Genomic DNA, 27,943 nt, shown 5'->3' with positions numbered 1-27,943 from the left:
GTTTAAATTAAAAACCAGCCGGAAAAAAAATTAGTCAATATTCAAAAATTGTCATCCCGATAAAGACAATGTGGGAGCTAGTGATGCAAAATTCCCCATTTGGAAATGGGAAATGGCCTCAATCTTCTTCAGTATTGTTTGCCCAGGCCTTCAAAACTGTTTGTTCAGCAGTAGTGAGAGGAGGTGGAATGTAACTGGTCACACACAGAGCAAGCTGGAATGAGAACCTGTTGTTTCATGTAAAAGCAGGGTGGAAATGTAAGGTGATGCTGCCAGTGAGGGTCTTTGGCTAATAGCTGATGGTCATGTTTCCAAGTACTTGCACAATTAGAGTTGATTTCATTAATGCTGGGACACATCATTTGGATCTAATGAAGATTAAGGTCTCCTTGAGATTAGATACTACGGAATGTGTGCGTCCCTTGTCCCTGCCAACACCCCTGCATCTTAATTACAAACATAATTGGGTCTAGGGAATTGCAAGGAAATGTGCTATTCCTTTTCTAGCATTATGCATATAAACTTTTATTACCTGTTGAGCAAGTGTTCAATTGAAAATCTTTTCTCCTCACTGCTTAAACAAAATATGTGTAGCAAGTCAGAACAGAACATCCTTGTTACACTTAGGAGATGGAATGGGAATATTTAATGCCTCAGACTAATGTCCATTTATAATAAGCAATATAGTATGTGTCAATAAAATAAAAAGTGTTAGGAAAGGCTAGGTGCCACACAAGCAACAATAAAGTCAAGATTTCTAACATTATGTTTTGCCAGTCTTTTGTGCTCTTTCACTTGTCTATAAAATTTTAAGTGTTGACTGCTGTTTTCTGAAGGAAAAAAGGGATTTTCCTCCATCCTGCTCAAAGCACTGTTTTTGTTATACTTTTCCTAAGAGTGTATTTTTAAATGCCAGCAAGGAATGAAAGAAATAGAAAATAGCATGTCATAAAGCAGAAGCACACTGAAAAAACAAATAGCTGTGGTGGTAATCATGTCGCAGCATAATATTTGTTTTTTATGCAAGGCATTCTTGGTGCATTGGTTTTTCTCCCTGGAGTTTCAGTGCCTTCTTTTTGTTTTCCTTAAAACTAATGATTTTAGGTAGTCCTCATTTCTCATTAATGTTTTGTGTTGTTGTTATAGATACTGTGTGTAAATTTTACACAAATAAATGAAAGGAACATCATACCTGTTATTACTCTGTAGTTTCAAAATAAGACATCTTATGCTATGATTTGTTAAATTTTACCTAGATTCACCACCTAAAAATTGAACAAAAAAGTTACCAGAATGCTTTGGATCAGAAGGCACCTTCAAAGATCATCTAGACCGACCTCCCTGCAATGGGCAGGGACATCTTTCACTAGATCAGGTTGCTCAAAGCCCTGCCCTATAGAAAATGTCCACCTGAAACAAAATGTAGAATTTAAGCAGACATAATTAAATTAAACATTATCCCCAAGCACTTGGAAACAGCATTACTCAGACTCACAGGGATTACATCTCACCTTAAAGGAATGTATCTGACATAGCAATGATTTCCAATAATAATCAAAATTAATCCTTGGGCTGACAGCCAACACAAATCCTATATATAGTTTAAGGGCTTAAAACGCTGTAGACAGTGAATTGGGACTCTACATCAGTAAAGTATGATTATGGGGCTGATCCTATACTCAGTAGCAAACTTCTTACCACAGATTGGAGATTTGCTTTAATGCTGACTAAAGAAGGGAGGAGTAGGAGATGGGGTTTCACTTCCCTGTGTCACTTTCCTAAGTCTCACAATTTTCCTGGAATACCTGTTGCCTGTGTTCTGCCCCCTCTCTGTTCATGGTGTCTATCTGAGTGGTTATCAGCTGAGGAAGTATAGTTTATCTGCTGATGTATGGTATTAAAGTCAAGATACATGCTCAGAAAAGAGCAATTTTAGATCCATGATAGAAATTTCAACTTTTACATGAATCCCAACTGGGTTAGTTAGAAGGACAACTTGGTTTCCCTTGCACAGAACCTGAAATTTGAGTCTCATGCTTTGAAGCAGCAGCATTTTTTTTCCTAAGAAACAAGTATTTGAATTGTCACTGATGATTAGACATTTATACAATTTTTTTTTCAATATGAAAAATTGGAAGATAGTAAATGTTCTACTGAAAAACTTTAAGCATCTGCTTGTGCTTTCTGAAAATTCTTATCTTTCATTTAACATAGTACTGAAAATATGCCACTTGGGTAGCAGCTTTTCCAGCTTGCTCAGAGTTTCCAAGCTGGGAATTTACAAATACCAAAACACTCTCAGGAGTGAGTTCACTGATATTTAAAACCTCTACATCCCAGCAAAGAGTCCTTGAATTTTCTATGGTTCTGTAAATGACTATAAAGATACAGGTTAATTTTTTTAATGCTTGTTGCATTTGACTCACTTTACGGATTAAGAATCTCCAAGTAGTTAGTGAGAAGTGTTTCAGCTGCTAAAAAAAAAAAAAAAAAAGTAAAAATTGATTTTTCTGTTGTCAGGCTTTCTTATATTGATTAGCAGCTTAACATTTATCAGCTTGAACAGCTTATGGCTGCCATTTTGTGAAGTGATATTTCAGAGGTCAAGCTAATGCACCAAGTGGTTTTGTTTGCATTTCTAAAACTGACACTTGCTGGGCCATCATTATCTGCTTTTACCTGCTTTGAGAACTCAGATGTAATACACAAAGTGAAAAGTAATTATGAAAATCTCTTCTTTTAGACTTTATCCAGAATTTCTGAATGAGAATATATTTTTAAAAAATGTGGCAAGTGCTCTAAATGCTTTTTGGGTTTTTTGGGGTTTTTTTTTGCTGTTTCCTTCTTACCTGAATCACCAGGAGCCTCGAAACATGAATATGGTCATCAAGTAGGCAATTTTTTTAATTATCAAAAGCCACACATAACAGTATTCCAGAAATGAAAAGTTTTATTTATTAGGGGTTTGTTTGTGCTGTTCATATGCCAAAATCTAACATTTTACAGATGTTGGCAAAAATTTTCTGTTTCCCTATGGGATTTTGGCAATGGCAGTGTGGCCAAGTATGAATACTGTAACAGACTATAATTTTGAAAATGTAAAGACTAAAAACAATAAAGGATAAATAAACCTTCAAGAGCAAAGGAAGCTGTGCCGTCAACACCATGGACATCACAATTTATTCCCACAGTTGTGATAACAAAGTGTTACCTCACAATATTTGACACTAACCCACCAATCCATATTCCTTCTCAGCAAAGGGCTGCTGAGCTAGGTTAGATTGAATATGTGTGTGCTGCTTGACAACTGGCATTTCTTTGAGTTGACAATCTTTAAAAGCACTTGATAACACTGTGCAATCTCTGGCATTGTTGTACAAAGAAAGCCCTCCCTGGCTGTTTCTTGTGACTCTATATTTATGATTATATTTTCATTAAACTGTGTTGATTGTCAGCTTGTTATTTCACAAGCTGTTTTCATGTTGCAGCTGAAAATTTTCTAAACCAGTATCAAGGATTGACATGCAAAATCAAAAGACAAATGCCTCATCAACTCAAAATAATGCATTTGGAAATCTAGCAACTCTGTATTTAAAGGGTAGAGAAGTGGTGGAGAAAAAACCTGCAGATCACAAAGGCAGATTTCTTACTGATAACCAGGATATAGTGAGGATGGCAGGATTTAATTCCCGTGTTAATTTTCAGGTGTGGCCAGAATAAAGGCAATTAAGGAAGGAAAATAACAAATTAACTACTTCTGCAACTGAAATCTGGACTGAATTTCTCTTTGGTCAGGGTAGAAGTAAATGGCCCCAGACAGGACATATTTGTGGGATGCAAAGGGCAAATTGGTGTCATGGCAGTGCTCACAAACTGTCACGTATGGAAGGCAGGGGTATTTTGTGGGCATATGGCTGACAATTTTGCATACATTTTTTACTTGGAGTTCAGAATGGGAAACATGGGAACATAAATCTGAATTAATTATTTAAAGTGTCAGTATAACTCAACTCTCATTTGTCTCCAGCGAGGAGGCTTGGGGGTTTTTTTTTACATTTAAATGGCGTTCATTCAACTTGAGTCTATTTTTATTCTTTTTATACATGCATTTTTTTTATACATGACCAAATGTTTTGCTAATTCAAATGAATTTTCCTGCTTGTACTTCATAGGTAAGCTCTTAGAAAATCTTTAGTACATTAGTAGTTTTGTCACTTTGACTGTTCCACATGGAAGTGGTATGATGTTTACTAAAATGCGCACACGTTATACATTCTGTGTAGGTTAGAGTGCAACCAGTACTCATCTGGGTAGGTTTAATATCTGATCTGGAAGATGATTTGAGTGAGGAGAACTTACTGCTTTTATTTTAAACCCAGATTAGTTCATCAATGTAGGTCCCTTCTCTAAGCTGAGAAGTCCGTAATCTGGATGAGAGGCTCAGGAAAGAAAAGAGAGCAGGGTGCTTGGCTGGAGACATGTCATTTGAATCTGGTGATGGAAATCATCAAAGATGATGTAAATTTCATTTGGGTTGTCTCCAGTACCATGGGGTAAAACTGGTTCCATTGTCCGTTGAAAAAAAAAAAAATAGAGTCCTTAAGAGACATTCTAATAAATTAAAATTACTTTTCAGGAGATAAGTCCAAGGGAACATGTGTTTGGACAGTACCTGGTAGGATGGTTCTTATGCCAGGCAGAAGTTCCTGTGCACAACTGCAAAATAATCAGTGAATATTTGCCATTTCCTCTCTCCACTTTAACATTCTCCTTTCATGCTAGAATTACTGGGGTGAGGATTAAGGATAATTACCTCATTGCCCTTTTATTTCCCCTTTCTTTACCTTAAAAACAGAAAGTCAAATGTGTTCACGCTTTTCCTCTCCCTCTCCTAGGAAACGGATCTCATGACCTTTAACATCTCCATGCACCGCTCTTGGTGGCGGGAGCACGGGCCCGGCTGCATACGAAGGGTGGTGCGCCCCTCTTCCCCTGGCATCCTAGAGGATTACTCCTACGTCTCCGTGACAGGCTGCATCATTGATTTCCAGTACCTAGAGGTCATTCACAGCGCGATCCAAATACTCCTCTCTGTAAGTTCATGGTTCTTCTCCTACTGGGATTCCATCGGTCCTTTCACACACAGCCTGCTCTTGTTGCATGTCCTGGAAAGGGGGCTTAGGGGGTGATGGATGGCTGCAGAGATTTTTAATTGTGTTTTGAGTTAGAGAATTATATACACGTTATTAAAATGTGCACTGTTCTTCTTTTCTTTCCTTATATCATTCCAAGCTCTATACAGGCCTAGTACCCATTCTGGCTACAGCTGGGATAGGTGGAAATTAACTTGAGTTCTTGGCTCTCATTCATTGAGATGTAGAGCCAAGCAAAGCAGATTTGCCCAAAATTAATTTGCTAAACCTTTCTGTAGTTCACAATCAATGATGCCGTTTATTCAGCCCTGATTGTAAATGTATTTTACATGATACATAGGTAAGTTTCTTCCCAGACTCAGCTCTGGATTAATCCTTGAAAAAGGTCCGAAAAATATTAGGAATTAAAGTATGTGTTCATATTTAGCCATGTTATTTTTTCTCCCCTTGAACTCTGCATTATCAGAACACTCTACCTCAATTGTCCACATTCATTGCAACACCAGTCAAAAATACAGCTACAAGAATTCCTATAAAAGCCTGCAGTGCAGGGAAGTGCTGGGACTTGAACAGTTGCTTTGAGAGCTACAACCCAGTCTTGGCCACAGTTTTTCCTCTTGGCTGCTTCTGCTTGTGACTAACAGGTTGTTTGGCACGAGCCGTGTGTGATCTCCTAGAAGTGGCAGCTCTCTCTCTTCATAGCTGTGCGTAGTGCAGTGCAACTGACTGACTCTAAGTGGTTGCACGCAGCATCAACCACCCCAGATATCCAGACCTATTGTGAGAACATAAATGCTTGTGGGTCACGGTCCTAACCATGGCCACCAGGGCCTGGTAGACAGTGGAAAAGAGGTGCAGTCTGCAGTCCACACCTGCTGGTCAGGTGAGCTACCCGGTCTGAGCAGGCAGAAGGGATGCATATTTATGGTCTGTTCTGTATTTCAATCTGTTCTACTAACAATCTGGTTTATACTACCACTTGCAAAGTAAAAGGCATCTGTGGAATAAATCTCCCTGGTTAATTTAAAATTATTTTTAAATTTAAAATTATTTTTAAAATTATTTTCAAATACAGCTGGTTGTTAATCACAGGATCAACACTTATCAGTGCAGTACAGTTCTGTCAAATTGCAGGAATACATATGTTAATATTATAATATACACAATTAATATATATAAACTAAAAATATTAAATTTAAAGATATAGAAATTCTGTAATAATTATAAATTGAAAGATGTAACTGGCCTTCCCTTTCTAAAGAACCAACTGATTGCTGTTCTGGATTAAATAAAACGCAAAATTTAAAATAAATTGAAAATTTAAAATGTGCCAGGAACTTATAAGGCATGACTGTGAATTAAAGTTTCCCGTTTCAGACAGCGCTTTGATTAATATAAACAATGCTAAAATTAAAATACTGTACGAAAAGCAAGGTTTTCCTCCAGTTTTACTATCTTGCTATGCCATCCGTGACATGTTATCATTAACATACCATGAATCTGTACTTCAGTTTCCATTCTGAAGTGTAATTTAGGCTTGTTTCATGTACCGTGCCAATATACAGAAGTCACCACCTGGATTATCAAATAATTTGCAGTTTTCTTCCATTTTCTGAATACTACTGGTTTAGGGAAGTTCCCATCCATTTTGGATGCATGGCTTCTTTTCCTAACTGGAGTACCAATTTCGGTTGTTAGTTAAAAGGTCATTTAGGTTGTCTTTTCAAAAGACTGGGGAACTGTATGTAGATCATGAGATCATTCTTTTTACCTTTTCCTGGTAGCTAGTCCCAACAGCAGACTATTTCTTTTTGGATCTTACAACATACTTAATTTTCATAACATTTTTATGTAGCAATAGTAGTGTAACAAACCATTTTACAGTGTAAAAAAACCTTTATTGGCATAACAAATCATTCTATCATGCTAAGCTTTGTCCAAATGACTGGGAAAACAAACACTTCCATTTGGTAGGGAGTTAGAGGCTCTGAAAGAAGAAACACCTCTGAGGGGTAAGTATTGGATACCTGTCGAGATTTATAACTCACTAGCAGCATTTTTGAAAGGTGACTTTCTATTTTTTTATTTTTTTAACTGGTATAAAGAGTTTTATATGCAGAGAGTGCTGCAGCTGCAACTACATTAAACCCCACTTCAGGAAATAGGCTTAACAGCTATTTATTTAATTTTAACACAGTGAAGGTATTTTCACATCTACTTTATAGTTGTTTCTAAAAATATATTTTTATTAGTGAAACAGTAACTTTGTATCTCATCCAGATTCTGCATGCCTGTTTAAGTGATTGGTAGTTGAAGACGTTAAACATTTCTTTAAATTGAGGGAGAATCAAGAGAAGTATGAGAGAATGGGATGCAATAAATAGTGAAGAATTATTATAGTTAAATTGTGTGTTTAAAATCTATACTTATTTGATGTAGGGCACAATATATATATTATTTTGATGAATAAATTCTTCTGCACAACACCTTTAAAATGCAAGGCAGATCATTATTACAGAAACATCAATTTTCAGGGAACAAATTATTAATACAGTCAAAATGGCGACAGCTTAGCATCTTTGAGAAAGACAATTCATACAATTTTTGTTGTTATTTGAAAATAGATAATGCACACTGAGAGTATTAAATGCCAAGTACACACTGGCTTCAATAGCCTAAACATTAAAAATTCTCCAAGTTATTGCAGAGAGATTTGTATTAGACCCAGAGCCTAATATGACATTAACACAGTGCAGCACGAAGATCCAAGCCAGGGGTCACTGTGCTAACTCTGGAATTAGCAGCCACATGACTTCATCAGTGCTGAAGAAGCAAAATTAAGAAATTTTGGCAGAGCAATAGGCTGACACAACTACACGCTTCTGGGCCAGGAGACGTTACTTTCATTCAATGCTGCATTGGACAAGGTGAAGTTACCTTTCCTTCCATTCTCACCAAGGTATAGAAGGATAACCTAAAATCCAGACCACTGAAAGATGGGGGGAAGGAAAGAAAGTGAAAACCCTAAGCCTAAAAACATGCAAAACATGCAAGCTCTTTGGCATGTTGATGCAAATTCAGGATATTTTGAAGGAAGCTTCTGGTTTACTTTGTGGATGTCCATCTGTTGCCTCTCATGAGGGTCAATGAGTGTCAGGCTGCCTGCTGGACCTACAGAGGAGGAACAACCACAAAAAAACCCCTCAAACCCTCTCTTGCAGGGTCATGTATAAATTCAGACAAAGATGTGATATAGGGAGATTAACAATACTGAAATTTTTCCATAGTGAAGTAAGAAGCAGTGAGCATATCTGTGTAAGGTAAAGTTATCAGTGGTGTATAGCTTATCCCATACACTGCCAAGCACAATACAGACATTAAAATAGAAAAATGCATGACTTTCTTCAGAATATAATGAAGTTGTAATATCAGAAATATAAGAAAAAGCACTCCTGGTAGCCAAATTTGGAATGGGATACTGTGGTCACTGTGAGCAGAGTCACCATCTGCTAAAGTGTATGTATGTCCCAAAAAGATACCTTTCCAGTGCTTCTTTCAGCTCATGAATTTATAAGTGTTGAATGCTTTCCCTAAGAGGCTTCTAAAGCAGCTTCCAGCAGTGTCTGAATGCTCAGTAAAATGTCTATCACTAGTAGAAAAATTGCAACCTCTGTATAAAAAAATCACACAGAAGGGTTGAGGTGGGAAGGGGCCTCTGGAGGTCTCTGATCCAACCCCCCTGTCCCTTAGCAGGCTGACCCTAGAGCAGCCTCCCCAGGACTGTGTCCAAACAGCTTCTGAATATCTCCAAGGAGAGAGACTCCACCATCTCCCTGAGCAACCTGTGCCTTGGCTTGATAACCCACACGCTGGAAAAGTGTTTCTGGTGTTCAGAGGGAATCTCCTGTGTTTCAGCTTGTACCCATTGCCCCTGGTCCTGGCACTGGGCACCCAGAGAAGAGCCTGGCTCCATCCTCATTGCTCCCTCCATTCAAGACCTGGACCCAGACCAGCAGTGCTGAGCAGAGGGGCAGGATCAGCTCCCTTCATCTGCTGGCAGTAGTCTGCCCTATACAGCCCAAGCTCTTTCTTCATTTTCTATGAAAATGGTCCCTACCTGCCCAAAAGATTCATAATTATTGATATGAATTGATGTAAACACTTTTTAAAATCTACTTGTTAGTATTCTTAGTCTTGTCACCATATATTTGCAGGGTTATCCTGCTTTAATTAACCAGTTATGATGATTTCAAATATTTTGAGGTTATTATTATTATTATTATTATTATTATTATTATTATTAGTCATAATAATAAAATCATTTGTGTCATAAAGATCATTGCATCCTCTTGTTTGTGAGGACTCTATTGCTCTTACTTTTTCCTCACAGTTTTCTGATGTTCTTAATCTCTATTCTTCTCTCCAGTACACACAAGCATCACATCCATAGGGAAATTATAAGCAAGGATCTGACTTAATTTCTGAATATCTGTCACCAGTCAGTGCCTCATACTGACTCCATGCAATTGTCTTGCTTTGTGAATTATTTCTGCCCTGCTGTCTTCAAAGAATCTGCCAAATGTTGATTGTTTGACATAAGAATTAATTATGACATTTGGTAGACCTAAGTGCTTTCTTTTTTTTTTCATCATCAGAGAAAAATAGAATTTAATTTAAAAAGATAATTAGCACAACAGACATTAAAATGGAGGTTATGAGTCTTGTGTACATAATTATTCAAGAGAAACACTGTGACTACTGAGCTATAGAGACTATGATCATGGTCAGTGCTGGAGTGGCTTAATGTATTTCAGGTCATTGACCAAGATTTTACTACTGACCCATAAATTTGAACACTTTTTGGGTTGATTTGGATGGCTCTTCCTCTATCCCTGATGTTTAGATGATTTTCTCTGTGCCATTGGGAAAGCTCCAGGAATTACTCCAAAAGAGGTTGCAAAGCAGCTTTTGCCCTTGCCTTCATTCAGCCAGACCTGCTGTTTGGTTCTTATTTATTTAAAGGTAACCAAAGGTTTAATGATATCGATATACAATGTGGCTCCTCTGGGGCATTTTCCCATTAGTTATGGCCCTGCTATTTTTATAATTGGACAGAAAAGAATGCAAGGAAGAATATAATGTATAGTGTTCCTCAAAGAAAATCCCTGTAGGGGCTGACACCAGTGCTCAGACAGGTTCCTTGCTCTCATTCCATTTCCTTGAGTGACGTGTGATTGATTCAGAAAGCCAGTCAATATTCACATGTGATAAAAAAAAGCATGAGATAATTTAGAGTTAAGAGCTACAGGAATTACATGAGTAAAATATAGTTGTCCTCAAGGTATTACATATTTTCTTTAATTTTAGTTTGCACTCTTTCCACATTTTTCATTTAGAAAACAGTTGTTCTTCTTTTTCATAATAAACAATTGCAAAGTGGTGTGGAAATTAACTTTTTTCATTGTCTGCAGAGCTGAACTTCAGCATTTCTTCAGAAAAGGGTATGAAAGATATGCCTGTTCTTCATCACAACTATCATCATCATCATCATCACAACAACAATAAACCCAAAAATAGGCAGGAGCACTTGTCTCTTGGCCATGTGAATAGATAGTCATGGTGAGCTGTCACAGATTTATTAGTAGGCTTAGTGAGATCACCAGATTATTGAAAATCAGAAGAATTTTGTCAGCCTAGGCAATATTACAGAGGAGTTGTCAATCTCTGAAACAGACTGCAAAGAGGCTGCAGAGGCTTGTGCAAATTTGAATTTACCTCCAATGCTTTGTTGCCATTGTGTCATTGTGTTTGTATCATAATCTATGCCTTGTGTAATTCCTCCACTGTTTGTGGTATTGGTTCAAGGATGCATACAGCCCATTTCACCTTTGCCATTAACAAGCCTTCAGTGGTTAAATGTATAACCAAGAGAAAGAAAAATAGTGAGAGACTGTATCTGCACTATTATTCTAGAAATGCCTTTATCCTTTCTTGCTAAATTTAGTTAGACATCATTATTCATGGCAGTGTGTAGACAGTAAAATACACAAGTATATTTGTCTAATTACCAGTCTGGGTCAATAAACCAGCTATGTGAGACAGGATCAAGATAAATCTGTGGTTTTACATCTCAGTTGTCAATCCAGGGATGTCTGCTTTTTCAAGCAGCTCATTTAAAAGGAACTGAAAACCATAATAGTATAGCTACTTGCATTTTCATTTGTTAACTATTATGATAAAGATTTGTCAAAAAATCTTGGCCAACTCCTGCATCAGAGATAGCTGAGACTGAGGGAATAGCAGACAACAGATCAACCATTAGAAATATAGAGGTGCCCTCACCTTGACAGTTAATCTACATGAGAACTTAATTGTTCTACATATTTTCTAGTACTTGAATAGAGTTGTCTGCCATTTTACACAATACCAAAAATTACTGTGACAATTTCTGAATTGTCAAAAATGCTAGTGAAATTCTGTACAGGAATTCTGAAAGACTTTTTATTTACACAAAAGTATTTATAGTAAAAATAATGTTTATTTTAATTTTTATGGAGCTCAATAATATTTCAGTGCAAATTATGCAGAAGAACTGGAAGTAAATGGGAGATTTGGAAAATAGTCAATTACCCCCCTTCGACCTTTGCCCATAATTGCCACGCCCATGGCAGAAACACTGCCACAGACTAAATGTCTGCAACTTAGTTACTGCAATTCTCAGATAGATACCTTCATTTTGATTAGTTTCCTTCATTGGACTTCATTTCTGAAGTTAACCTGAACTAGAGCTGAGCAGGGAACTGCAGCAGCCCAATGCACAGTAAACACGGTGATCATTGATTCCAATACAAGTGAGTACCTCTGCAAATAAGCAGGAGAGGTGGTGAAGGAGGTAAAGACAGGTTACAGTGCCTCAGCAAACTTGTATGCTTACATGCTATCTTCAGAGCTGAGCAGAATGCTGAATGTTGCACCAGGCATTTGGAAATCATAAGAGAATGAAGTGAAAAGTGTAACAGAGATTGCCAATCTAAACCTTTTTTTAGAGAACACGTAAATCAAACCATTTTCATTAAGAAAAGTGAAAGCAGTATTTGCTTTGAACTTTAGGGATATTTTCTTGACTATATCATTGGAAGCCTTTAACTCTTTGATGAGCTGCTGGGACACCAAAGATCCTGGAAATTCCGAAGGCCAGAGGACATTATTTCCTAGGATATTTGTCTTCATGCCTCTCAGGATACTCACGAGCTTTCAGCTGCCTGTGTGAATCAGTGCAGGATAGTTTACTTGGAAGGTGGAATAAAATTTGTACCTTTCTGCCAAGCTACAATTCAGTGCAAAGAGCTTTGCTGCATCAGATTTGGTCCAGCTGTGAAGTTGATAAACCAACCAAGGAAATTATCTTCTTCTCTAGGCTAGGAGCTCACATGGTGATTGACAGCTCTGGGTAGGCTTGACTTTGCTGGATTTTTTTGGTTTGATTTGGTTGTTATGGGTTTTTTTATTTCCAAAGAACACAGTTCTCTAACTGATTTTTACATGCAGATATGATTTGAAGTAAAGTTGTTTTACTATTTTACTTATTCCTTAGCCTGCACATGTAGTGTAAAAGACAGGGGCAAACCAGAGGTGAGCCTCCCACTGCAGTGCTCTCACTGAGCCTGACAGCAACAAATGTGTGCTCACTCCTGCTCAGCAGCATGATTCTTTCTGCATATTGTAGTTGATACCCATGTGCCCAGACTTTCTTATATGGGGGAAAAATATCCACTGATTAAAACCCATCTCTGTGTGAGCTTCCACTGACAGGACATTTTTCTTTTAATCATGCACTAAATCCACAGCCTAGCTCTTCCACTGAAATTTGTTGCCTGAATGTGACTGGACTGCAGAAAGAATTCTTTTCTCTCAAATGCAGTCCCCAGTGATTTGCAATGCTCTCTGTTTTTTCCTAGGGAAATAAGAGATGCCAGGGGATGGATTTCACTAAACAAGCAGTGAAGCAACCCATACTCCTCAAGATTTGAGGAAATTATTTGATTTTCACTGAGGAAGGAAGTCAGGGTGCCTATGCACTCATAGAACTACTTGCTCTCTGTGCTGGTTTTGCATTGGAGCCACCCACAGAAGTGATTTTTTTTCCTGAGAGGAGCTGCTGAGAGCTTCTTCACCACATCAAGCTTGGTCTCCTCCTTGTAATCCCACTTCTGTCTGCTGCCCTGCAGTATCTAGCAGTGTGTGATAACATTTAGCCCACACCAAACCCAACACATTAATTGGTGTATTTGCCAGAAAATCTCAAATTGGCAAACCAAAATCACTGCACTCTCAGAACTACACACAGAAAGACAGATGAGGTTTTCTAAGAAAATAGACTGTGATACAGGAAGATTGCAGTGCAGAGTAAGTTTTTAAAGCCCTGTGCTCTGCAAATCTTGCCTTCACAGCTTTTGTAGCTACGTCTTCTTGCCCAAATTCTGTAAAAAAATTTCTCATCTTGGGACCATTCTTTGTTTGCTATCTAGTAGTATGGAAACTTAAAAATGTAACTGTTTCCTTTTCTATCCTTCAAAGCAGAGCAGGGAATCCCACCGGAAGTGTGAGGTCTAGCTCAGGATGTGCTTTTCCCGTGTTACACCCATGTTGGTGACACATTTGACTACAGGGCACAGTGGACTTGTTAGGGGACTGTTCCATCCTTTGCCATAAATACTTATCTCCTCTCAGATCTCCTCTGGAAGGTGCTGGGCATGGAAAGAGCCCAGTTCATGCAAAATCCTTGGACACATTGTGTAGGGAAAGGCACTGAGCTGCAGTAGTGATGCAGGCGTGGTTCTTCTGCTGCTTCTGAGCCTGCCAAAGGAGATGGCTGGCACAACACTCCTCACTCACAGATCAGGTGTGTGAATAGCTCCATGGGGGGGGAAAGAAAGTGGGGAGGGATTGTAGACAAAGTACCAAGGAGCAGAGTTTGGGTACCACTGCAATATACCAAGAGAGACTAAGAAGTTTGTACATGAGTGCAGTCAAGATGCATGTTGATAAAAACCTAAGAAATGATGCTTTACAATATTACAGTAGTAAGATACATAGAGTTCCCTATCGAATTTGCCTTTTTTTAAGTTCAAATTTTTCAGTGGTTGTCTAACTTGCCTAAGTTAGACACTTTTAATACACTTTTATAGAACAAAAGAGGCAAGACATGCCATCGAAAGAAAAGCAACAAACACAGATGAGAAGGACAGGTTGTGTGAGGGTAGGTCCAGGAATAAATAACTATAAGGATTTTTGTGTACTCTGGAGGTTCAGAATAGGTAGACACTGAGTGAAATGGATGTATGAAGCATTTCTTTTGTGTATTTTGTTTATGAGTTAAATAGGTAAGATTTTTAGAGGTCTTGAAAGGGAGACTGATGTCAATTACTTTCAGTTTGTAAGTGTTTATGTGATGCCAGTAGCTGTTCCTAAAGGACAGAATCATGTTAAAGTAGAAGCCTGAGAAGCAAATTCCATTTCTTTTCACCCATGTAGAAGGCTTAAGTTGAAACAATTGTCCCCAGGGAAGGAAAAGAATGACGAATAATGGTGTTGTTCCATAATGCTGATGTTAGTCTGAAAATGATAATTGAATAAATCAGGTGTGGTGAAAGACATCTGCTGGATCTGTCTGAATCTACAATATAAGTAAAGATTTTTCAAGAAAACATTCTTAGTGATGTGAAACTTTCTAGCTTAACTTTCCATTACCTCCTATGTAAATTAATGCTATGTAGATTAATTGATAATCATTGTGAATGTCAGTAAAAAGTGAGAGGTAATTAAACAGCCTCTTAAAAGAACATGATCATTTCCATTTTTACATATGAGTTATTTAATTTATTTTTATCTTGTTACTTAACTTATAATGTACCTGATATCTTCACACACATACATGCATAATATAAAAATATCATATTTTAATAGTAAATTAAAATATAAAGATCAACACAGAAAACTAAAGTTACATCGTGGTCAATTATACCAGACACCAGCTTGAGTGTTTATTCAAGTAAAATGCTGATTCCCAGAGACTGGGATTCTTCAAGAGTTTTCAAGAGTGAAGTCTTGTGGATGTTGAAATATCCTCATCATTGCCTGGAGGTTTTTCTTACAAAGTTCATCTTCTTGGTATCTCTTACTACTAATGGTCAGGGATTGCCAAGTTCCCCTCCCTGGATACTGATTTTTACCTTGGCAAGCAGGAGTGAACTGGAACGACCCAAGTGTTTTGTTATTACTTCTTCTCCCTTTCCTCTTCCTGGGACCATGATTCTACCAGTAACCTCACACAAAGAAGCTCTCTCCAAACCAGCCCAAAGAGGAGCTGAGTCTAGAACACAACTGGACTGCAAGCTTTGCACTTCCTTTACTTCTCCACTTTATTTTCTTATTTTCTTTACCACTTTTGCAGTGAGATCTGGCTTAACTATGAAGAGAGACATATTTTCCTTCCCTGACATGGCTCTGTCATTGCTTTAGGCAGCTGAAATCAATTTGCTACATGTTTTGTTATGGATACAAATGACCAAGAGTGGGAATGAGCTACAGAAATCCATGTGTGCTGGGATTACCCACTACTGATCTCACACATAAGAGGCTATGCTAGAAGGTGCAGTTGCAATTTGTTTGGCTCTGGTGTTGATTTCTCTCTTCTTTTGCATGTGCTTATTTTGGTTTTGCCTGAAAATGGTCTTAGGCCTAATTAGCAATAACAGCTACCCCAGACCACCTAACTTACTTTAGAAAGCAACTTTAATGCTATTCCTTAAACTTTCAGATAGAGAAGAGGATTTCTTCTTAAGAAAAAAAAAATCACACAAGTTTACTATGGTAAATTACTTCAGCTTCCCCAGTAAACATACTTCAAAATTCCTTTTCCCACCCAAAATTCAGGGCAGCATCTGGGACTATGTATTTGTCATATCCCATGGTCCCTACGCAGGGTCTTGGTTTTTGGAGTCATAGAATGGACTTTGGAGGGCACCTAGCTCCCTCTTACTGCCATGGGCAGGGAGGGGCACCTAGCAAGTCCAGCACACATTCTAAACTTCCCCTTTTTTGTGGAAGGCAGTGAGTTTGCTGCCTATGCTAGCAGAAGATGAACCATCAATGTGATTCTTGACCAAAACTGAACTATAAAACAAAAGAAAACTATCTGTGCTCCATTTGTTATTTTTAGGGCATGCTCATTTGTGGGCTCAAGCTGCAGCCTCATTTAAACACACTTCAGTCTTCAAAAATCATTCCTGTTATCTGGGCTGTCTTGTTCACTGGTAATCAGCCTCATGCTACCAAGCTTTAACAAGTGGTACAATTTATCAATAGATAATCTGGGACAGGTCCTTACAAAAAAAAAGTTTAATAGATATAATTTTAAAAATAGCAATTATCTTGAGAAATATTCCTATTATAAGATTTTTTTTTTGCCTTAGCTTTTTGATTTTCTTGTGCAAATCCTACATAGTGATGTAAAGATGATACTTTAATCAGGGCTTGTTATACCAGAGTTTGTCTGCTTTTTTTAACCATGGAATTTTTTTCTAATGAAAGCTAGAATATTAATATAAAATTGTATTGATATGGTACAGTGTGTGATAATATTATCATATGATATATCATTAACCAGAGTACTACTATTACTCTCCCTAATCTTGTCTAATTACAATATGTTTGAAGTCATTAGATACCAAGGAAAAAAGCACAAAAGACTTCAGAATATTTTTAATCTCCACATCTTTCCACTGGCAGTTAAATGGATTATGAAAGTCCTAGAAAGAACATTTTGCCATTCCCCTCCAATGCTCTGCTTTCTCTATCAGTCATACTTATATTAGCAGGACATCCTCATGCTGACAACACACTCAGTGTGTGCTGCAGTTTCTGTAGCCCTGTCTGGACTGATGAGCCCAACAGGGGCAGAAATTGAGTTTGGGCATCATCCCCTGTTTTTCACATTGTGTGTGCATATTACTGTCATGTTTTTCGTAGGGTTGTAGAGTCTAGGTGTGTGCTGACCATTTTGTCCAGAAGGATACTGTGATAGACAATATCAAAGGCTTTACTGACCATCAATGGTGGACACAGCACAGGTCAGGGATTGTGCCCAGGAGCCTGGGCGCACGAGCCCACCCTGATTTGTCTGGGCTGGGAGAGAGACAAAGAAAACATAGGTGCTGAGGTGTGAGCCATGGCAGACACACTACTTACCCTGGGGTGGCTGGGATTGTGCCTTGGCTTGTTTTATTTACACCTGCCATGTTGTCCATGGAAGCAAGAGTGCTGCTGAGTTTCTTTACTTGGGTTTTCTGTGATTCAGCATCACAAATGAGACATTTCTGTGATGTTTGTGCAGTCACAAAAACTGTTTAGGGTGTGGGATTGTGTTGGTCTTTCTGATTCCCCTTCTTCCTTTCCACAGGCAGTATGGAAAACTCCACACCTCCTGTCTGGTTTTCATTGTCCACTACAAAGAGGCTTCATTGGCCAGTTGTGAGATTACACACAGCCCCACATTAATGAGAATTCATACTTCACCACCAGGAATTCCTGAGGAAATGTACTCAATTTCACAGGAACATGACTGCCTGGTAGCATGCCTGCAATTTCATACAAACTCTTCAGGTCCTTTATCAAACATGGGGGGATGTCCAATTTACTCTTGTAATAGAGTGCCTGAAAGAGTTAGGTGTTTGCTCTTGGTTTTAAGTCTTTCAGAAAATCTTCTTACTTAAATGATTTGTGGGTTTTGTCCACAGTCAATGGATATGGGACTCCACAGGAGGTCTGTAGGCAAAAAGGATAAATAAGGTTGTAATCTCTTAGCTGCTTGTTTCTTCATGATCTGAAATTGGCAGATTCTCATGCCTCCAGGCTAAGAATACTTTATAGTTACTGGTGTTTTCTCCTTTGGTCTGTTAGTTTCACTCTAGAGGTCCTGCTTGAAAATAGCTGATGTGGGATTTTTCTTTTCCATAGGGGAGTAATGCATTTTTATTAAAATATTGTAAACTAACACCACTAAAACACACCACCTTTTTCACCGGAAATAATTACAATGTAATAAATGGAAATATAGAGTTGCAAAGCTGATGCGAGTGTAAAAAAAAGTCCCTAGGTGCTCATTGATAAAGAATTTATGTCGGAAACAATAAATAAGGAGAAAATTGTGTAGACTTTGCAATTTCCAGGATTCTCACGTTTCCTAGCAATTTTCTTGAACCTACAGCACTCGTTGCAATAGATAGTGTGTTTCTAGGCACTCAATTCTTTGCAGGGTTTTACAGAGGGAATGAAAAGAGTATTCCCTTGGGTAAAAAGGAGTGAATCCACACATTAGCTATGTAGGGTGCCAGATTTCATGAAAAAGGATTATCATCATGATATATTTATTTTTAATTACATATTTAACTGCATATCAAGTCATATGAGGAAATAATGTAATACAGAAAAAAGGCTTTATTCACTTCAAGCTCTCCTAACTTGAATATTTTTTGCTGTTTGAAATGCTTTGAATAGAAATGACATTGAAAAGTTCTTGATCTTTAAACCCTTCCAAACCATCTCTTTTGCTTTCATATTAATATTCTCGACCTCTTTCTTGGGGTTGAAAGGCTTTCAGCAGTAGAGCTCTACCTTTTGGAGTCTCCTTCAAAGCCTGAACAGAGATTCAAAGACTTCACGGAGGGAATGAAGAAAACTTCCAGATGAAGAGATGCTGGACTTCTCTGCTCCCTGTCATCTGGGAACTTTTTTTCATTGAATGAAGGCATTTTACTATTGCAGCTATTTCTTTCCTTGTTTGAGAAAGTCACCTCGGGCACCACATCATCCCACAAAGCCTGCAGACAGGTGACAGGAAACCTGGGGACAGACAGCCTGCTCTCCGCCCCATTTTTCAGTCTCATGGATCAGAACAGGCAAAAATGTCCTGCAGCTTGGAGTCTGACCTTGCTTTTGTTGACACCTGCAATGCAGGCTGGTTGACAATGACTGTCTCATGCATCAGAAACAATTACATTCCTCTGGCTGCTCCTGCTTCAACACCAACACCTGCTCCACAGATTAGAAGCCCCCTGATCTACAGAGGAAGAATTTTTGAACATGGTGGAGATTGATGGTTTCCATTCAGTGAGAAATTGAAGCACTTTATCGTGAAAAGTAAGGGAAAGAGACACAGAAAATAGAAATATCCTCAAATGAGTTGGAATCTTTGTAACTTAGCCTGGTTTAGATGAGCTGAACTGATGAGGAAGGTTGTACAGAAAATTTTCAGGGAAGAAAGTATGAGCTTTGATTTGGCTTTTACTTGAGCAAAATTAAATATGCAAACAAAGCAAGTGGGATGTGGGATTATCTGTAGAGCTTTGAAGTGGCAGTTGCAGGATATCCATTCTTATGATCCAACATATTCAAAACAATAAAGATAAAAGTAATGCTTTACATGGAACATCATCTGCGCCTTTAGCATATGCAAAGACTTTGCCTTGAAAAGTTTTCCACATTTCCATGGTGAATTAACCCTTTTTTTTTTTTTTTTTTTGGTCAAATTGCCTTTCATTTGAGGAAACAGAGGCTCTTGAAAATGAAAGTACATCTGCACAGTACAGGCTCCCTTTCCCACTGCTTTCATCTCTTATTTTTCAGTTTCTAATTTGTGGCTGAAATCAGCATTTCAGTCCCTGGCTCAGTTTATGATTTTCTGATAAAAGAGAACTTTCAACAGCAAATAAACTGAATACTGGGGAACAAGCAGGAAAAAAAAAATGAAAAGACAAGACACATTTAGGGCTGAGTTTCACTATTTACATCAGTCAGAAATAGCAGACCTTGCCAATTGCCCCAGTTATGAATATGTTAAATTGAAACTCAAAGCCTACACCTGAGCCATATTAATTCTGAACATAAAATACTGTAAGAAAAATCAAATGCAGTATTCCTTTTTTGAAAGCATAGAGTTAAGTTGTTTTTGTGGATTTGCTCTACTTGGTGGTAGAATTCCCTACCAGGAGCAAAAATATAGGATGTACATTTATAATATATCGATTTGCCCTTACAGAACACCTTAATGTGAATATAAACTATGCAATATATAGTTTTGTTCTTGAAGAATACACGCACTTCTAATCTGTACGATGCCAGGTCCCTGGGCATTTACAGTCTTACATTGCCAAGTTCAAATTCTAGGTGCTTCAAGGAGCTCAAGTAGAAATCTGAAAACGAAAAAAGTGTTTTGTAATTGTGTTCTATCAGACAGACAATATAAACACAGGAGCTGGGCTGGTTTACATCAGAATGCATTTGGTTATTCACTACACAATGGACTGGATAATCCTTTAAATATTTATGAGTAAGCCACAGAGGATTTACTCTTTCTTCCAGCATGTGGAGATTTCGTAATGTGCACCATGTTAGTTCAAACTAAACCCTAATGTTTCGCTTGCTACTTAATACTTCTAACAGCATGGCTCTGCATCACATATGCCTATTCTCTGGACAGTTACACACAGTATTTTGGGGTGTAATTCATGAAGAACTAGGCTATGACCACCTAATTCTCAAAGCCAATACATGCAGCATATATTGGAGAGGATGTAAGGTAGGAGCTGCTTTGCATTGCAACCTGAGGCAGCATCAGCTGAGTTCTGTGGATTAGTACTTTTTAAATGAGTAGTTCACTCTGAACAATAATCCTAGAGAAAGGTAAAGGAGACAAATAAATAAAACTAAAAAAAAAAAAAATCAAGTTAGACTTTATTGGTTGGATTTTTATAGGTACAATGGCTTTAAGAATGCCAGCTGGCAACTTTGTGAGCCTTATGGTCTGCAATGCTGCCCTGCTCCTGAAGTGGATCTTTCATTTCATTTCTGATATTATCACATGGACTATGCTCAAGTCAAATTTATTAGTAATATCTTTCAACTGAGAGTAATTTCAATGGTTCCCTCACTGACCTTACTATAATTCACCTTTATTCATCAAGCAGACTAATTTATTCTCTTTGCAGAGCAAGGCATTTGCTCCCTTCCCACTTTTCTCTTACCTGTCAACTTTAGGACTTTTTTTTAATTTGTCAGTTGTTCTGAACTGAGGCCTAAGTCATTGATGTGTCTGTTTTGACATTTCTCTCTTCTGCTCATCAATCGTGTCACTCTGAAGAGTGGACATAGGCAAAGATCATTAGCACCAGCTTATGCAGAGGAAAGAGGGAAGAGGAGAGCATTTGGTGTATAACCTCGATATAGCTCCTGCAATAATACCCTTAGTACTGGTACCATGGATTTATGTTAGGGTTTCACTTCTGAGGAGAGTTGGCTTTTACAAGACACATCTCAACCACGCCAGCTCGTTCTGCTGGGGTTCACATCAGGGGGACATCTCCACGTACATAATCTGGATTCCTTCTGCATGAATCTGGACTGGAAGAGGAACTCCTGAAGGACACATGAGGCATGAGAGCCTGAAACAGGCATTCAGCTGATGGATCAGAGGCAGGCTGTAAGTTAAAGGCAAACCAAACCAGAAGAACTGAGTATGTGTGGAGCTAGGGTATGAGATTCTCAGGTCCAGCTGTTTGACTATACAGTTCTGTGCCTGTTGGTCTGCACTGTTGGCTAGGGTAGCCACATCCCTGGTCTTGATTGTCATTAAGGCTGCCTAGCTTTACAAAATATCTTCCACTCTCATATAATTCTACCAAATTTGAGACATTCTGCCTAAAATTTTCCCTAGTATGGTAATGCCTGAAACTTAATTAGCTCAGCTGTCAAAACTTTTCTGAGAATGAGACTGAGATAAAATATTCCACTGTACCAATTATAAAAAACAAGGAGGTCTTTGTTGTAGAGCAGGAGTTTGAAGTCTGCAGGAGGGAAGGGATGAGGGGAAGTCCAGTATTTTTGCTCTCTTGACTACACAGAAATATGGTGGAGTCCTGTTTCAGTAACTGCTCTTAAACATTCTCTGATTATCCTTTGATCATTATCATTATTATTAGATTGGAGTAGACATTAGGAAAAAAATCTCAATGGTCAAGTATTGGAACAGGGTGCTCAGAAAAGTGCTTGAAAAAAACATGTAGCTGTGGTGTTTCAGGAGATGGTTTAGTTGTGGGCCTGGCAGTGCCAAGGCAATGGTTGGCCATGATGATCTTAGAGGCCTTTTCCAACCTTAATGACTCTATAATTCTGCGTTAGTTCAGGGCAGGCTTCATCCCTTAGGGTTGTCTTGCACTGACCCCAGAGGTGAGTTGCAAAGGCCCAGCAAATTGTTCCCTTAGAGCAGCTCCTCCAGGAGTGATCCAAAGGCATTGCCTCATGCTTTTGCTGGTGACAGTGAGGAGGCAAGGTAAGCAAGGGCTCACAGAGAAGGCAGAAAAGTGAAAAATGTATGAAGATACTTCTAACATCAGGTGTGCTCTTTAGAGAAGACATGTAAGCTGACTCTAAGCAGTACATGCACAGAGTATATGAAAGTACAGATGCTCTATATCTTGTACATATTTTGATCCATCCTTCAGAGTTAGTGTTAAGCACCTTTCCATATCAGTACCTGAACTGTCGTGCATGCCTAACCTAGCCTGACATTTCTAGGTTAAGTGTTAGCTCCAGTTAGTGTGTCTGAACTCAAGTGAAAGAGCATTACTAATTAAATACCAATTTTGAAATACCCCAATTCTCTTCACTGTTCTTCTATGCATTTATGTAGACAGTAATTGACACCGGGCCATGTCATACCTGTTCATATTTAGGACTAATTGCTGTTTACTCTTTCTCAAGAAAAAAAAAAAGGATGCAAAGACTAAAAAGAATTGCTAGTTGGTGACATTTACTGTACAATCTAGGGCAAATTAGACTATCATTGGTTTTTTTTCCTTTGTAGTGTCTTTGGTAATTTTTCTCTCATCTTTCTGATTTTTTAAAAAATGCTGAAGAACTTCAGAAGGTGATGAGCACCTCCCAGACTGAACTCTTTGATATAAACGTGTTGGCTGAGCGATTCTGTTTGTACTTGTTCAGGTAAGCACAATGCTGGTGCTTAACAAAAAGAAACACCCTCATCTGCCTGTGAGTGAAATAAGACAGCTCTGGAAGAAGTGTGCTCCATACAGCACTGGCCAGGCTCCTCGTGTGCACCACATGATGCTGTGAGGTATTTTTTCCCACTCTTAGTTATTTTCGTTTCTGCAGTGAGCAATTGCTTGGGCACTGTGTTTAGGATTTCTCCAGTAATAAATTTCAGAAAATAAGTAGTCTGTTTAAGAGAGAGTGGGTCATTGCTTTCAGCACTCTGTTTGCCTGATGATGGGCTACTGTCATGCAGGCACAAGGCATGGTCAGTAGTAATCAGAGACTTACCAGATCTTCTTCTGGATACCTTAGTGACAAAAACCCCTCATGGTTTAGATACTGAAATGAATTTATCTTGGAAGTTATAGTCCTGAATAAATAAGAACACATTGCATTTGTCATTTCCTAATTGGCATTTTGATTTTCTCTGAACATTCATTCACTCAAGTTTCAGTAGTGTCTTGTCTGTGAGTGATGATTTACAGTGAGACCCGTGATATGAAGCAGACAGAACAGTGATGCCTGTCACACAGGCATGTACTACTGCTTTTTAACTTCCAGGCAAAGATTTAAATGAGCAAGCAGCCTTCAAAGAAAGCATCAATCTCAGTAAGCAGTAAAAAACCTGCTGTCATTAACACAGTTTCAGCTGAGCAGACATGCTCAAAGCAATGCTCCAGATTTGGAACTGGGCAAGTACAAAGCATCAAAGGAATGCACAGACACCATAGAAATTCCTCATGGCTTTTTGTTAGGAAGTACATCACAAAGAGAGAGGACAACAGTATTCAGCTAAAGAGAATTTTCTGGTTCTTTTCCACTATTAATATCTATGATTGTGCATTCACAGCCTGGGTCTGTTGAGTTGGAGAGAATATTTAGAAGGCCCAACTAATAGCCATAAGTAACTACAAATTGTTTTCACTCACATTCATTTACAAATCTTATGTGCGAATAGATTGTGATCTTAGTGCTTTTATTACAGAAAGTTGTTCAGGAAATCTTCCACATAAATAAATTTTAGACACAACATTTTGATTGTACAAATTATAATTATTAGCTGGAAATGGTTATTCAGCCCTGTGCTTTAAGTCCGCTTCTCTAGTTTTATGATAAAAGACTGTAACAGAGAAGAGGACTATTAAGATGAAATACCAAAACTCTTGATTCTCTCAGGAATTCAAGAGGAAAATTTCTTTTGGGACTAAAGATGTGTCAGAACTTCAGATTTCCTGTTGATGAGATAGGATTTCTTTTCACTGACATGTTTTTCTTTCATAAATAATTTCTGGATCTGGCTCCAACATGTCATCTCCATGAGCATCGTCACACTTGCTTTGGAAACTTCAGGTTTGCCCTTCTTGTTAGCAAGCCTTGGTGGGTCCCAGCCCAGAAGTGAGGTGCAGTGACCATGCCTTTTCATGGGTGCCCCACAGTACCTGGCTCGCCAGCTTGCCTGTCTTGCAGGCCCAAAGATAAGAGGAGACTAAATTCAGCACAGTGTGATATTGACATGGTTGTATAAAGGGCTAAAAGAGATGGTTGGTGAGCACTATGGCATCAGCAGCATTTTAGCCATATTCCTGTCCTTCTGAGCTCTCAGACTCCTTACTCCCTCACCTCTACCACCTACTGCTCAAAATGAGACAGTTATGGAAAAATATACAAATACCTAGAACTTCCCTAATCAGACAACACAGCCATGGCACACCACTTGTCTTCTCTACCACTACATAGGATATTTTGGTTTGGTCCTTGTTTTTCACTGTGTCCAGGGTTAGGGGACTTCACAGGTTACCCATGTTAACATTCAAGGGAAAAAAGAACATTTATGGCAACAGCAGAAAACTAGCAAAGAAGAAAGTTGTCTTGTAGTTACTTTACTTTGACCAGATATGAAGAAATAAAAGATGAGTTCTCCAACTTTTATTTGTAATTTTTTTGTAGTCTGAAATGCCCCATGTGTTGGTTTGCAGGAATGAGAATGAACACTGTGGTGTCCTGTATTGTCTCTGCATGGAGCCCACCCTGTCAGGCCCAGCCATGCAGCTCTCCTCATCTGCTGCCAGTTTTTTGCACCTTCCTCTTCTATATTAGCTCTGGAGTTAATAACAACAACCACCCCTGCCCTGTGTTTTCTTGTTGCCTTTCTGCAAAGAGCTCTCTGGGGCTTTTTTGAAAGGCACCTCCAAAGAAACAACAGATTTCAGAAATGCACAAGGAATATTTGCTTTCTTAGACCCTTTTTACCACCATCAACTAACCCATCAGTAGGTCAGGGAGACATATAGGCAGTAATTAGCACCTATAGCCTAGCAGGAATTCCTTAGTTCTTTTCTTCTGTTATCATATATGATGTACACATTTTGCTTTTACCTTCCTAACACGCTTAATGCATTTCACAAAAAGACATGTGTCAAAACATTGCTCAAGCTCCCAGAATTCTAGAAAGCCTTTGGAATAGGTATTTATGAAATACCTAAGAAAAAATGGACATTGACTTTTTATCTTCTTTGTATCTTTTTCCAATGAGAAAGTGGTCTGGGGGTTAATTTACAGCAGTTATACCTGCTGGGGAAAACAGATAAATAAACAACTGACCTTGACACATGGCCATGGAAACAAAAATCTGCTCTCAGTTTATCCTTTTCTAGTCTGCAATGTTTGTAAGTATGGTTCAGCACTGCATATGTTTGCTGGAAAAAATATTACTGCTGCTAGCAACGCTTCCTTTGGTAATTTAATATTTGTTTATTTAGCATATAATATTTGTTTAATAAGACATTACTGAATAAGTGAAAAATGTTCTGTGGTATTTCAAAGAGATCACTGGGTCTTGCTTTTGCACTGAGGCAAGATCAAGTAATGTTTGCCATCTTTTATAGTTGTTCATGCAATCTGTTCTGCAAAGTCTGGCTATGCCAGCATTTCCAGTCTTCCTAGTTAAAAATTCTTATAGATAGAAAGTTTTCCAACCTAAATTTCTTTTACTAAAATTGAAGAACATTTTCCTCCCACTTTTTTCATTCAATAGACTGGAGAAAATTTTTTTCTAATTTCTCTCTTTTTTTTCCCACATATTTAAAACTACTATCATATGGACAATAGCCTTTCTTCTCCATATTAGCTGTACTTATTCTTCCACCTGCAACTTTCAGTCACAATTGCAAAGTCTGTGATCATTGCCATTGCACTCTTGGTCCTCTACAATATTTCCTGAGGTGTGGTGCCCAGCAGAAAATATGGTAACTAAGTTAGTCTTCAACCACCGATGTCATATTTGTGTTGAATTCCCAAAATAGAACATTTAAAAATTTCAGCCACCAAATGGTGAGTTGAGTTCAGCCTCATTTATATCATAGATAAAGTGACCTTCCTTCTTCATGGGTTGCTTCTGCTCTTATGGTATGACTGCAGAGCATCTGTGAGTCTGGGCCTCTTCTGTCTTGCCAGTCTAATCTTTAGTCACATTTGTTTGCTGGCACATGTGAAGCTTTATCCTAGGGACCTACAAAGGTTGTACAAAACACAGGAAACAGATATCAGACCAAAGGTTGTAACTGGTAAGAGCAAACAAGGTTCTGTTACATTATTCCTTCTTCGTGTCTAGTAATTGATTTGGTAACAGGTGTTATCTTGTTATCTCACATATTATTTTAGTACTGAGATAATTGCTAGAAGTCACTTCCTCCATTTAGAGACTCCTTAATATAAAGGGAGCATTGTGGAGTAATCCTAGGAAGTGCTATTTCCCCCTATTATACATAGCAGCAAGAGGCAAAATGATTTTTCAATTACTTTTGCTGTAAATGAAACATGCTGAAGGTATAGATTCTCTCCTAAGGAGGTCAGTGTGGGAATACAAACAGTTGTGAACCAGTAAGAGATATGTAAATACCAACACCTTAGTCATCCCTTAGTAAATATTTGTGTGAAATGTGTTAAGCGCTGTCTAATGTAGCCTGAAATTACCCTGTGGACTAGAAGCAGGAATATTCCCTCTTCAGGCAGACCATGTGTACTGGTTTAGGGCAAATTTGGGAGGGAGCATTTGCATGGGGTCCCTCTAGAAAGCAAATTCAAGCCACCCCTCCCCCCAGCTGGTTCGGGAAAAAGATTTCCCTGGAGAAAAGTAGGAAAAACGGTTTATTTAACAAGCAAAGTATTCACAAGCATAAAAAATGAATAATATTAAACAATAAAAACCTCTCGCTGTTCTGAAGAGATGGCAAATTCAGAAAGTTGTGCTGAAAGTGTGGCTCAGCTCACTCAGTCTGTTATCAGTCCCTCTGGTGTTGGAAAATGCCCCAGGCCAGGCCCCTGTTAGCCACAGGTGTGAGCTCCCAGTGCTCTTTTGGGTTTTCAGTCCAGAGCAGGTTTGAACAGTTCCAAGAAAAAGAAAAGCCAGGGTCTGGGGAACTTCACTGCCTCAGCTAGCTAAAAAAAATAAAAAACTATCTTAAAAAGCAAAAAAAGCTTTTTCATGAAAAAAAAAGTTAAAAGCTCTCTCCCACGGTCCATCCATGCTGCAGACAACACGGTCTAGGAGACAGAATGCGGAGGAATGAGTGTAGTTTCTGAAAAAACACCACCACGTTTCTTTTTCCCTCCCCTTCACTCTTGGAACCAGTCTTAAAGGCACAGAATATCCAGCAAAAACAGAACAGACAACTGGAGCACAA

At 38.4% G+C, this 27,943-nt stretch overlaps 1 protein-coding gene across 1 annotated transcript in view; it reads left to right on the top strand.

The window, feature by feature from the left end:
* Positions 1–27,943, top strand: part of NKAIN3 (sodium/potassium transporting ATPase interacting 3) — a gene marked incomplete at both ends in the record, with an annotated part of 308,984 nt that overhangs the window by 241,528 nt on the left and 39,513 nt on the right. Inside the window, one exon of the mRNA XM_084202196.1 lies at positions 4,896–5,093. Within this exon, the coding sequence (XP_084058322.1) occupies positions 4,896–5,093 (198 nt within the window). The remainder of the gene's footprint in view (positions 1–4,895; positions 5,094–27,943) is intronic.

Source organism: Fringilla coelebs (assembly GCF_963513975.1).
Source record: "Fringilla coelebs genome assembly, chromosome: 1".
Taxonomy (NCBI): domain Eukaryota; kingdom Metazoa; phylum Chordata; class Aves; order Passeriformes; family Fringillidae; genus Fringilla; species Fringilla coelebs.
This window is presented reverse-complemented; position numbering and strand designations above follow the sequence as displayed.